This window comes from Anabrus simplex, chromosome 2, assembly GCF_040414725.1.
Source record: "Anabrus simplex isolate iqAnaSimp1 chromosome 2, ASM4041472v1, whole genome shotgun sequence".
NCBI classification, from domain to species: domain Eukaryota; kingdom Metazoa; phylum Arthropoda; class Insecta; order Orthoptera; family Tettigoniidae; genus Anabrus; species Anabrus simplex.
Window position 1 is genome coordinate 62,565,496 of NC_090266.1, and position 13,469 is coordinate 62,578,964.

Here is a 13,469-nt window from a genome sequence, read left to right on the forward strand (position 1 = left end):
TCTTGACACCGAATCGACAGAAGTTCTTGACCAAGGCGTCGGCCACTGTCGATGCCTCTTGGTTCGGGATGGCGTAGACCTCTGGCCACTTTGTGAAGTAGTCCATAGCCAGGAGTATGTAACAGTTTCCGGCGTCAGATTCAGGGAATGGTCCAGCAACATCAATGGCGATCCTCTCGAATGGATCTCCAACGTTGTACTGCATCATTTGGCCCCTACTCCTGGTACGTGGGCCCCGGCTCGCCTTGCAGGTGTCACACTGCTGGCACATCCTCTCAACATCGTTCCTCAAGTGTACCCAGTAGTAACGCTGTTGGGCACGATCTAGTGTCTTATTCACTCCCAAGTGGCCGGCAGTAGCGCCCGCATGCAACTCAGTCAGCACCTCTTTTCTCATGCTCCTGGGGATTATCAGCTGTGCAATGTGCTTCTTTCCATCGGTTGATTCCCACGTGCGGGTAAGTACCCCGTCACTAACCATGAGAGACGACCACTGGGCCCAGTACACCTTATAGGCTGGACTGCGTTCAGCGATGTCTTTCCATTCCGGCCTCTGCCCTGACTCTACTTCTCATAAGATCAGCCCGATGTCATCGTCCTTCAGCTGCTCCCTCCTGAGGGCATCTCGATCACATCCTTCAGCAATGGTGGCCCTCAGGCCCGGACATCCACGATGCCTGCCTGTCTCTCCACTTTCTGGCAGTGTGTACAGTTCGCAGGGCACGGTCTTCTCGATAGAGCGTCGGCGTTGCGGTGCTTCTTTCCTTGTCGGTGCTCAGTGTTGAAGTCGTACTCCTGAAGGCATTGCACCCAGCGAGCTGTCTGTCCTTTCAGATTTTTGAAGCTTAGGAGCCAGGTCATTGCGGAGTGGTCGGTGTGCAGGCGGAAAGGCTGCCCATACGGATACTTGTGGAAGTGTTCCAAGGTCTTCACGATGGCCAGAAATTCCTGATGCGTCACGCAGTAATTTCTCCCAGCTTTTGACAACGTCTTGCTGAAATAGGTGATCGCCTTCTGCTGGCCGTCTTTCGCTTGTGACAGTACCCCACCAATTTCCATGTCACTGGTGTTGGTATCGACGATGAACTTCTCCCCAGGCTTGGGATATCTGAGGATGCCTGCAGTACACAGAGACTCCTTCAGCTTCCGGAAGTCAGCTTCCGCCTCGCTTGACCATTGGAAAGACCTCCTCTCCTCAGTGAGCCGTGTAAGAGGCTTTGAGATGTCTGCGTAGCCAGCTATAAATCTGCAATAATACGTGCAAGGCCGAGAAAACTCCTTAGTTCTCGCTTGTCCTTCGGCACCGGCCACTCCCTGACAGCTTCTAACTTCTCCGGATCCGTGGCTACTCCCTCTGATGACATAATGTGGCCCAGGTAGCGGGCCTCCTTCTGGAACAGCTGGCATTTACCAGGATTTAACTTTAGGTGAGCCCCACGTAGCCTCTCAAACACTTTCCGCAGGTTCTCCACATGCTCTCTAAACGTGCGTCCCACAACAATTATGTCATTCAGGTACACGAGGTAAGCATCGTGAGTTAGCTCTCTCAGCATGGCCTCCATCAGTCGCTCAAAAGTCGCCGGTGTGTTGCAAAGGCCAAAGGGCACCACGGTGAACTGGTAGAGCCCTTGGCCGATTGAAAACGCCGTCTTCTCCTTGTCTTCCGGATGGAGCGCTACTTGCCAGTATCCAGACTTCAGGTCCAAAGTCGAAAACCACTGGGCTCCAGATAATGTGTCCAGGGGTAACGGGAAACAGTCCTTCGTGACGTCGTTCAACTTCTGGTAATCGACGTACAAACGGAGTTCACCATTCTTTTTCTTCACCAGGACGACTGGCGATGACGACGGGCTGTTCGACTCCTCAATGACTCCCCGCTGCTTCATGTCATCTAGCATCTGGTCGATCTCCAACTTCTTCGCCAGGGTTACCCTACGAAGTGGCTGTCGGATTGGAGCGGTGTCGCCGGTGTTAATGCGATGGTACACTCTGTCCGTCTTTCTGTAGTCACCTCCGGTAGCAGTGAAAATGTCCTGAAACTCATGGATTAGTTCCTTAACCTCCCTGAGTTGTCTCGCCTCTAAATGTTTCCGGGCGTCGGATATAATCTTCCGGAGCTTATTCAATCCTTCGCCTGCTTCCAGGGTCTGTGCGTCTTCGTCGTCCACTGGCACGACGCACGTGACTGGTTCACAAGTCCCAAGCTCGGTCCCGCTGGGTACCCTCTGCTACCGCGACGTCGAATTCAAAATTCGTACTGGCACACAGTTTCGTGCCGGAACGAGCATCCTGGCCAGGTAGAGTCCTTGATCAGTGGTCGGTGAACCGGGTTCTACGAGTATGCTGTCCCCTTGTATGGGTTCCTCTAACCGTGCTGTAACCATCACCTCGCTGTTGGCTGATATCACTTCGTCGCTGGCCAATGTTAACCGCGCTACTTGAGGTTGTGTCCCTGGGCATCGCAGCATTACCTCTTGTTTGCCGAGCCACAATACACATCGTCCCACATTGACAGTTGCCTCATATTTCCGTAGCGCGTCTAGGCCCAGGATTACCTCATCCGTGATGGCGGCGACGAAGGCCCAGACTCGTAGGTGTCGTCCCAGCGTCAGTTGAAGTAGCGCCTCCTTCAAGACAGGGATGGTGTCTCCTGAGGCTGTTCGCAGCAGGTAAGGGCAGTGGGGTTCCCTCTCCGGCTCTCCCTTAGCGATGTCCAGCCTGGCGATGGTCAATGCCGCCCCGTGTCTATCGTACCTCGGCACGGCCTGTCTCCGAGCCACCCATCGGTGATCAAGCTGTTGTCGCTCCGCTCGGTGACCACATTTAGCGTGAAACGAGGGGACGGTAGTGACGGTGCCAACGAGCCCCTCTCCTTGTCGGCCATTACTTGTTTCCCTGATCAGGGGCCGCCTCCATACGGCAGTTCCTCCACAGATGGCCACGCTCGTCACAATTCCAACAGGTGATCTCGTTGGCACGTCGCCATCTCAACGGCGGCGTGCATCGTTCTCCCGTAATGGCGCGGGTCTCCGGCATGTCCCCGCTTCTCACGACTCGTATTCTTGGTGATGGTGCTGCTGTTCCCTTCACTGCCTCCACCCTCAGGGCTAACGTTAGGGCCTCTCTGAGGTCATGCTCCCCGCTGAGCATGAGCTTTTGACGGATCTCAGCGTTGCGGAGCCCATCAATGAATGTATAGGCTGCCTCTCGCTGGATGTGGTCCAGAGGCAGCCCATCCAAAGCCTTGTGCGCTAGCTGCTCCACATCTTGCGCGAATTCTTGCAGCATCTCATTAGCATGCTGAGTCCTCTTCCTCAGCTGGACTCTGTAGGCGGCTGCCAGCTGGTGGTCACCGTACCGGCTGTTGAGCCCTCCAACGATCTCATCGTAAGTGGCACCCGGCTGTAGACTGTGTAGTACTTCCGCTGCTGGTCCTTGCATTCCGGCGATTAGGTACACGGCCCTTTCCTCCGATGTCCAACCGTTGTGCCTGCACACGGTCTCGAATTGGGCCCGGAAGGTCCGCCAAGATGTTGTCCCGTCGAAGCGCGGGGGTTTTACTTTCCTGGCGCTGGAGCCACTGTCGCTGCAGGTGGCCCTAGCACGAGTCTCCATGGCTGTCACTCTCGTACGCAGGGCACTTACTTCTTCTTTCAGGTCTCGAACTCCTCACTCCACAACCTGCGGTATTTCTTTGATCTGTTTTTCAACCAGTTCCTCTACGTCCTGCATATTGTCACTCTTTAATTTTCTTTCAAGAGAGCGCATTTCCTGTTCTAATTTACCTTGTCCACCCCTAAGTTCATTTAATTCCAGATTCAGTTCGCTCTTGATTTCGTCCTGTTTGGATGAGAGTTTGGTGAACTTATTGAGGAGAGCCTGAAAGTCTTCACTATCCATTTTTACGAACACTAGAAATTCCTAGTTACGAATTTACTGCTACCAGTCGATCCCAATCCTGACACCAGTTGTAACGAGTTGGTGGTGTAGTAGGAGCAATTAACACTAGACTGGTAGCTTCAGTACTAAGATTTATTAGCTACGCACTAAACTACACAAGACTACACACAACTTTTGCTCATAACACACACTTACACAGTTCGCGTGGTCTCTCTCCCTTAGTTTCTCACTTGTTCTCACACTACACAGTTTTACACTCACATACAAGGTCCTGCGTCGCAAGGCTACATGTTCTCTCCTTCGCCGACAGTCCGCACTGTAGCACACTAGTCCGATAATCACAGCAGTTCACACACTTCACTACACTGGCAGTCGCTCACGACTGAACCACACCAACTTCTAACTCAGTCTACCTCTCACTCACTCCAAGCAGGTCGTTCCTCTCTTATGTACCCATGCTGGCCCTTCTAGAATAGTCCAGATGCTCGATGTATCCAGGAACCTCACGAGATGGAACACTCCAGATTAATCGTGTGGAGTCATCTCGATACTCCTCTGTTGCGGGACTGCGGGCAGAAGTGAGTGGTGCTGGCCTAGCACTGAAGTGCTGCACGTGATTGGCGCAGCTGATGCGTAAAGGGTGGGCCTATAGGGTGGCGAGCCAGGCCCACTGCCAGTTGGCATGGCAGATGCTATAACCATTAAAATATTATTGTTTACCTCATTGTCGGTCATGTCGTATTTAGCGTCCGCCCTTATGCCGTGTCATCAACTGACTGAGTTCTGTGTGTGGCACTTGCGGTGAGTGAGGAGAAGCTGAAGGAGAGGTAGGGGAAGTGGGGAAAGCAGAGGAAATGTTGTGTAGGGTGGAGCTAACTGAGAAGTGATGTTGTGATAGGTGAGGGGAAACAGAAGGGGGAATGTTGTGTAGGGAGGAGCTAACTGAGGGGAGGTGTGTTGGCTATTTTTCCAGATCCTTTTTGATGGCTTTTCTAGATGAGTCTAATTTGGTAGCCTCTTCTAACAATATATTGATATTCTCCGTTATTTTGTTAATGTTCTGGCTGGGGTTTTGTTTCTGATCAATCTCAATATAGATATTATCAAAAAATTTATTAATTTACCTTTGTTTAATGTTCGCAGAATGGTCAAGTCCCTTTCTATTGTCGTAAAATTGTGTTTATATTCAGTCATATGAAGACTCATGGCCGAGTACTTCCTATGTTTTTCAGCATTAATATGTTCTTGGTATCTTACTAAGAAATGATGTCCTGTTTGCCCAATGTATGAATTGGCACAATTTGAATATTTAAGTTTATATATCCCCGAATTTAAATATCTGTTATTACTTGCAATGCTTTGGTAACTGAAAATTAAATGATGATTGTTATTATTGGTGCAAAAAGCAATTTTAAAATTTTCTTAAAAATATTAGTAATCTGGTAAATGTTCCCATTATTATAAGTAAAAGTGGCAAAGTTTTTCTTTTTATGCTCCTTTATCAGCTGCATTTGAGGTTTATTCTTCATTTTATTTATTAATCTATCTATGTAGTGTTTTGTGTATCCGTTGCTTATTGTTATTTTGTAAATGAGATTAATTTCTTTTTGGAGATCGTTTTTGGACAAGGGAATGTTAAAGGCTCTATTTAACATGCTTAAAAAGGAACTCCTTTTATGTGCCTCAGGATGGTACCAATCTTTTCGTATGGTATTTATAGTTTGAGTTGGTCTTCTAAAGATTGAAAAGGATAAATTTTCTTCTTTTCTTTTGCTGTTAAATCAAGGAAATTTAGTTTTTTATTGTTCTCCATTTCTAATGTGAATTTCATGAAAGGGTCTAAACTGTTAATTTGGTCTATTAAATTAGTGCTACTATTGATTTGTTCATCTATAATTGCAAAAATGTCACCAACAAACCTTAGCCAGATAATAATACCTTTTATGTCATTTAAAATTTTATGTTTTTCTAAGTGATCCATGCATATTTTAGCAAGGATACCTGATGCTGGGAATCCCATTGGGAGACCTCTTTGTTGGTATACTGTGTTATTGAAGGAAAAGTAGTTATTGTTAAGGGTAAATTCTAGGAGTAGCATAAATTCTTCTATTTCATGGTTACTAAGTTTTTTATGTGTTCTTAAGTTGTTCTTAATTATATCTAGAATTTCTTTTGTGGGGATGGTAGAATACATATTAGTAACATCGAAAGAGTTCAAGGTGAAAGATGGTTTTAATTTAGTGTTCTTAATAATTTTACAAAATTCTATTGAATTAATGATTGTGATTCCATTTCAGAAAGTACAGTATTTTGTTTATAGAAAACTACTGATAAATTTAGAGGTTTTGTAGGTGGGGCTATTTTTGAAGTTAATGATTGGTCTTATGGGTGTGTCAGGTTTGTGTATCTTAGGCAAAGCTCTTGCTGTCGGTAGTCTTGCATTCATATTAGTTAAGCTTGATATTTCATTCTCATTAAGGATGAAATTAATGTTTTTAAGTACAGTATTTGTTTTTGTTTTCTTTGGACAGAGTTAGTCGGGTCTGTTTTAATTTTTGTGAAAGTATTATCTGAGAAAAATGATTTGGTTTTTTCTAATGTATTCCTTTTTGTGCATAATAACTGACACATTACCTTTATCCACCTTTGTAATTATAAGGTCATTATGTTTTATGTTTTAAGTCTTTAGAAGGTAAATGAGACATGTTATCTTTCTAACTACTTTTACAGTTTTTGGAGATGCCAGGGTGCCAAATTTTAGTCCCACAGGAGTTCTTTTAAGTGCCAGTAAATCTACCGACATGAGGCTGACGTATTTGAGCACCTTGAAATACCACCGGACTGAGGCAGGATCGAACCTGCCAAGTTGGGGTCAGAAGGCCAACGCCTCAACTGTCAGAGCCACTCAGCCCGGCAGGTTCCTTTTCCCTTCACACCATGCTTTAAACACAGACACACAGGGTTTTTTACTCTTTAGTGCCTTCTGAATGATATATTTCCACCATCAGGATTCCTTTTCTATTTTTCAGTTTGCCATTAGAAACTCCAAGACCGTACCCTTAGTCTGCTAATACAGTACTTCTGGAATCTTTTCTACATTTGATCTAATGTGTCATCAACTTATCATCAGTCTCCTGCAGAATATAAGCCCCAATATCATCAACGAATTGCTGTGCTGTCTCTGTATTTTGCAGCTTAAATGTTCACAGATCAATCTTACAACACACGCAGTCAGTCAGCAGACGGCAGATGGGGAGGAGAAATATAACAGGGTCTACCAGGAGACTCCTATCAATATCTCCATATTTTTAACCAGGAACTATAACCAACTAAGGTTCTGATCTTAACGAGTTTCCTTTGGTTGTTATGGTTTAAAATTCAAAACTCAGTACATATTACAAGGTAATGGAATGTCATCATCATCATCATCATCTTCTTTGCATTTTCACATTTATGTGTGGTCTGCCTTCTTGCAATGTTTCCTCCACTTCAATTGATCCATAGCGTCCCGAGGGCTGTGTTTGGTGAGCCACGTGTTATCTCTCACCCTATCCAACCAGCATGTTTGAGGTCGCCCTCGAGATCGGGGACCCTCCACGTTCAGCTGAAGGTCAGTCTTTGCAACTGAGGTTTCACTGCTATGGAGTACATGCCCATAATATCGTAGACGTGATTCACACATTTTCTCTGTGATTGGGGCAGTCTTGAATTTCTTTCATACGCCATTGTTCCTGATATGGTCTAGTCTAGTCGAGTCAAGCTACAGCATCTTCATTTAAACTGCATGAAGTGCTTCTTCATGCTTCGATGTTGTAGGCCAGCATTCAGATTTATGAAGGACCACCGGTTTAATCACTTTTTTGTAAACTTTAGATTTTAAATGCAATGGAATTTTCTTATCACACAGGACTCCAGTAATATGGCGCCATTTCAACCATGTGGCGCTGACTCTTGTTTTGACATCAGGAATCTGACTGCAGTCTGAGGTGATGCATGACCCAAGGTATTTAAACTGGGTCACTTTATTAAGTTGAACCCCACCCACAGTGATCGTGCCATCAATTTGGCCACCGCATTCCTGTTACTCCATCTTCTTCAGATTTAATTTCATCCTAAATTCTTCAAGATGCATTTTCCACAATTGTACTTGCTTTTCGAGGCCCTCGTGTATCTTGTTAGGTTAATGGAATGTACTTTGCATAATATCAACAATATTTTTATATTTAGAAGAAAGAAGAACCCTTTCCCTTTAAAGACTAATGCAACAACAAACTATATTATCAATACCATCAATGAAATGTTTAGAGTTTTAATTCTCTAAGGAAGAGCTTCTCAACTTCATTATCACCTTTAGTGTTCTCATTATTTTGTATGTGCCAATATTTGTACTTAATATATGTTTTTTAAACTGAATGTTCCAAAATGGAATGAAACATGTTCTTGTAATGTTCAGTTAGAATTTAAGCTGACACATGTTAGTCTATGCATAAAAATTGGCAATAAAAATAAATTAAGTATTGGAAGGTGGGAAAAATTTCTTCGACCTTAGTTGATTTAAAGCCAATACAGGATTTTTAAAATGATATTTATAAGTTTTATCTAGAACTGTGTAAAATTTAATAACCAAGTCTAATATTATTACAACATAAAAGTGACATCTGTCCTTTTGAACAGCTGATATAAATATAATATACAGAATATAACGGACAAAAGACAAAGCAATTCAGACATACCTTGTGGGTACCCATATGTTTTTTAGCATTAGATTTCTGGGCAAAAGCCCGTCCACAAATCACGCACTGGAATGGCTTTTCTCCCGTGTGACAACGGAGATGCTGCTGAAGATTAAAGTTCTTTGCAAATGACTTGTCGCAGAAGTTGCACTTCAACTAGAAAAGAAAATTTTAAAAATTCAGACTCTTCCGAGGACTTCAACAAAGCAATGCATTCTAAGGTTTGTTCATAATAATCTCCTCCAGACTGCTCTACAATCAATCAATCAATCAATGAAAATAAAGTCAGCTCCCAGCTGATGAAACATAATCCGTGCATGCGCAGTTGCTGCTTGTTACAGAGGACAGGGGTTGACAGTCATTTCTTGGGAAAGGAGACACCAACACAAAGGCATTTTTTTAAATAGCGGTGTTTGAAATATTTGGTCAGTTTTTCCATTGATCTAGAATAATTGCAATTATTGTTAAATATAAAAACAAACGTTCATTCCGTACTGGTATTATACTGGAAAGCAATGAAGGAAGAAACTCTTGAAACTTATGGAATGATATACTTTAATTCAAATGTACAAACAAAACTTACAAGCACGTGTGGCTATAAATTACCTTTTCTTTGTATTGTCATGTTTGTTTCTATCTTCTCTCTTTTTGGCAATAATATTGGAACTATGGTCTATAGAACCAGCTTTTGGGTGGTTAGGCCTTGTGCATTTGCAGAGTTTTGCCCAGAGGTGCCATTTGGGCTCATCAGTTGCATTGGCATGCCCATCCAAGACTATGCATGGAGATCTCCATGGGGAGTAGATTTCTTCTTTTGGAAACTGAGAATTCACTTCTCCTTCAGCAGGTCAGCTATCCATATTTGCTAGCACAGCAGAACCATGTAATCGGTCTACCACTGCTAAGCAGAGTCTTGGGGGAAGTGTGCCAATTAAACTGATAAGACCAAAGGGCAGCAAACATACACAGCCTAACCACCTGAGAGCTGGTTCTATATCTGCGGCCATTAGAGCCTTTTTTTGGTATTATTGGTCTAGTTATTTAATAACGCAGTAATATTCGTGAGGTTATTTGTCTTCTTCTTCTTCTTCTTCTTCTTGCATTAGGGCCTACTAGGGACCACATTCCAATTTCAATTCTTCATCCTTTGTTGCTGTTCCTTCCTTTTCTTCCAACATTCCTTCATTGTTTCACTATGTTTCTTTTTCCTTTCTTCAGACCACTTTGTGCTGGTTTTCTTTGCCTCTCTCCCTTCAATCAATCAATCAATCAGTCAATCAATCAATCAATCAATCAATCAATCAATCAATCAATCAATCAATCAATCAATCAATCAATCTATCAATACTGATCTGCATTTAGGGCAGTCGCCCAGGTGGCAGATTCCCTATCTGTTGTTTTCCTAGCCTTTTCCTAAATAATTTCAAAGAAATTTGAAATTTATTGAACATCACCCTTGGTAAATTATTCCAATCCCTAGCTCCCCTTCCTAGAAATGAATATTTGCTCCAGTTTGTCCTCTTGAATTCCAACTTTATCTTCATATTGTGATCTTTCCTACTTTTATAAACGCCACTCAAACTTATTCGTCTACTAATGTCATTCCACGCCATCTCTCCACTGACAGCTCGGAACATACCACTTAATGTAGGATGCTAAAGGGTTTATTGTGTCACCTATTCAATACATATACATTTTTAAACATTTAGGAATTTATTATTAATTCCATTTGAGACATGTTTCGCCCTTCATTGAGGGCATCATCAGTCGAATTACCTACTCAAGGCAAAAATCAGGTACCTGATTAGTAACTAAATTGTAAACATTAGAAAACATTACAATGGGAAAATTAAGCAATCAAGAAAAACTTGTTCACTGGTGATACAGTTATACAATATAAGTTTATAGACATAGTAGTCGGCACCAATGCGTAAAGTCACTGGGTATTTTAGCAGAGTCCAGTAGTGGTGTTCCGGAGAATAATTGACGCATTCTTTAGAAAATCATAGGAAATTATAAAGTTTATACAAATATTTACATTGAAACAGTCAGGGGAGAAAGGTATAAAGTATCTGGCGTCAATCTTTGTAACATTAATTACTGCCGTTGGTTGAACTATTACAGGTTGACAGGATAACTATACAGTAAATTTATAATATCCAATTGAACAGTTGAGAAATTACAGCCTATATACATATTTACAAGAGAGCAGCTTGGTGAGAAAGGATATAAAGATGTCTAGCATCAAGTGCGTCCCGTTGTTTTAGTCGTTGGATGACGATTGCAGCATTAACACATCAGTAATATGCAGAGTGGTCCAACCTTAGTTTATAATCACAGGGGGCAGGGAAAAATATTCCATAGTTTTATTTTTTATTTTTAGAATGTCAAATGAGGTTCTATAGGTGTAGTCAAACTGAAAGATGTCTGGTTGAAGTCCTGGGTTCAGTACGGTGAATTTGGTCGGCGTGGACGGAGACTCAGTAGGTTCACTGAGTACACGGTGCATTTGAATGGCAACAATGACAGTAGTTATTTGTTGATAATTGTATTTGTTGGGAAGGTGTTGTGGGTTAGAATCTTTCGCTTTTTAGTTTAGTTAACTTCATGCAGCTTTGAATATTATGTGAAAAACATCAGTGTGTATTTCTACAGAGTCAGAGCATGGTAGCTGGGATGAGGCATCTTCATTTTCTGTTTGTGGAGAGGAGCTGTAGTGGCACACAATGTTCGTGCCGGTGTGGGCTGCATTCTAGCATGTTGTTAAAGGTTGTGTTGTATGAAGTGGAAGTTATCTGTAATCGAGATGTTAATATTATTAATTGGTGTGTAAAGAAAAGATCATGTAAGTAATGAAGAGTAAATGTTGTGTTACATACCTGACGTGTCCTAAGAAGCTATTTGTTGGTGAGTGTTGGTTGACTATGAAGGAGGCTCAGTCGGTAATACGTACATGTGTTTGGCATTTGGCGGCGGGGGTGGGGGGCTTTGGGAGGGAGAAGCATGAGCAGAAATCATGCGCAGAGGAAAGCTGATGGAATGGCGGGAGGTAGAGTGGAGGGGTGAGCTTGTAATATGTTGGGAGTGTTAGTTGATAACGTGTTGGTTGAGAAAAGAGGGGTGGGGGTGTGGGTGAGGGAATGTATGGTCTCGAAAGTTACGTGGATAGTGTTGATGTTTTTTTTCTAATGCGGTTGAAATGTTATTTGCTTGTGTTGGGTGTTTTTGATGGTCAAGTAGTTTTTATTTCTCGTATTGTATCGATGGGGTCGTAGTGGAGGGGGGAGTGCTTGGGTGGGAGAAGATATGGGCTTGCTGACATTGCGTGTGGGGGAATTGGTGGGAATTGGGGAGGTAGGGGGGGAGGGGTTGACTGTCGACCTGCTGGGTGAGTTCGTTGATGTGGTATTAAAGAGTTTAGAAAAATTGTTGCCTTATTTTTTGTAGTAAGGTGGGAATTTGGTCATAAAGGGTTTTTTTATATCTAATATCTCATTGAGGTTTTTGTCTTTATTGAAGTGTTGGTCTAGAAAGATGTATAGGTTCTCAAATTCAGTCATTAGTTTGCCTTTCTCAACTCTTTTTAGAATTTTTAAGTCTTGTTCTATTGTGGTGAAGTGGTGGCCAGTGTCCCTCATGCGGGTGCTCATTGCGGAAAATTTATTATGTTTTTGGGCATTGTAGTATTCTAAATAACGGGTTTGGAAGCTTCGGCCAGTCTGTCCGATGTACGAGCAATTGCATTGTAAACAGGTGAGTCTGTAAATACCTGAGCCCGCGTAGTGATTTTTTCTTAGGTTGACAGAGTTCTGGTTGCAAAATATGTTCTGGTTTGTGTTCTGCATTTTGAAAGCAATGTTGACTTCGTGCTTTTTTTAGGGGGTTGGCTATCTGGTGGATAACAGGATTAGTGTATGTGAAAGTTGCGTATTTGGGTTTATTGGGTTTTATTGGGAAAGTTGTGTTGTTAATTTTAGTTTTACTTTGTTGATCAACAACTTTGTTGATGATCCTTTTGATCAAATGCACCATGTACTCACTGACACCTAATGAGTCTCCGTCCACGCTGACCAAATTCACCGTACTGAACCCAGGACTTCAACCAGACATCTTTCAGTTTGACTACACCTATAGAACCTCATTTGACATTCTAAAAATAAAAAATAAAACTATGGAATATTTTTCCCTGCCCCCTGTGATTATAAACTAAGGTTGGACCACTCTGCATATTACTGATTTGTTAATGTTGCAATCGTCATCCAACGACTAAAACAACGGGACGCACTTGATGCTAGGCATCTTTATATCCTTTCTCACCAAGCTGCTCTCTTGTAAATATGTATATAAGCTGTAATTTCTCAACTGTTCAATTGGATATTGTAAATTTACTGTATAGTTACCCTGTCAACCTGTAATAGTTCAACCAAAGGCAGTAATTAATGTTACGAACATTGACGCCAGATACTTTATACCCTTTCTCCCCTGACTCTTTCAAAGTAAATATTTGTATAAACTTTATAATTTCCTATGATTTTCTAAAGAGTGCATCAATTATTCTTCGGAACACCACTACTGGATTCTGCTAAAATACCCAGTGACTTTACGCATTGGTGCCGACTACTATGCCTATAAACTTATATTGTATAACTGTATCACCAGTGAACATTTTTTTTCTTGATTGCTTAATTTTCCCATTGTAATGTTTTTTAATGTTCACAATATAGTTACTAATCAGGTACCTGATTTTTGCCTTGAGTAAGTAATTTGACTGATGATGCCCTCAATGAAGGGCAAAACATGTCTCAAATGGAATTAATAATAAATTCCTAAATGTTT

At 42.4% G+C, this 13,469-nt stretch overlaps 1 protein-coding gene across 1 annotated transcript in view; it reads right to left on the bottom strand.

Annotated features, from left to right (window-relative positions):
- The window catches only part of LOC137498436 (zinc finger protein 341-like), a 153,182-nt gene that overhangs the window by 108,828 nt on the left and 30,885 nt on the right, over positions 1-13,469 (bottom strand). The window contains exon 5 of the mRNA XM_068225937.1: positions 8,634-8,789. Within this exon, the coding sequence (XP_068082038.1) occupies positions 8,634-8,789 (156 nt within the window). The remainder of the gene's footprint in view (positions 1-8,633; positions 8,790-13,469) is intronic.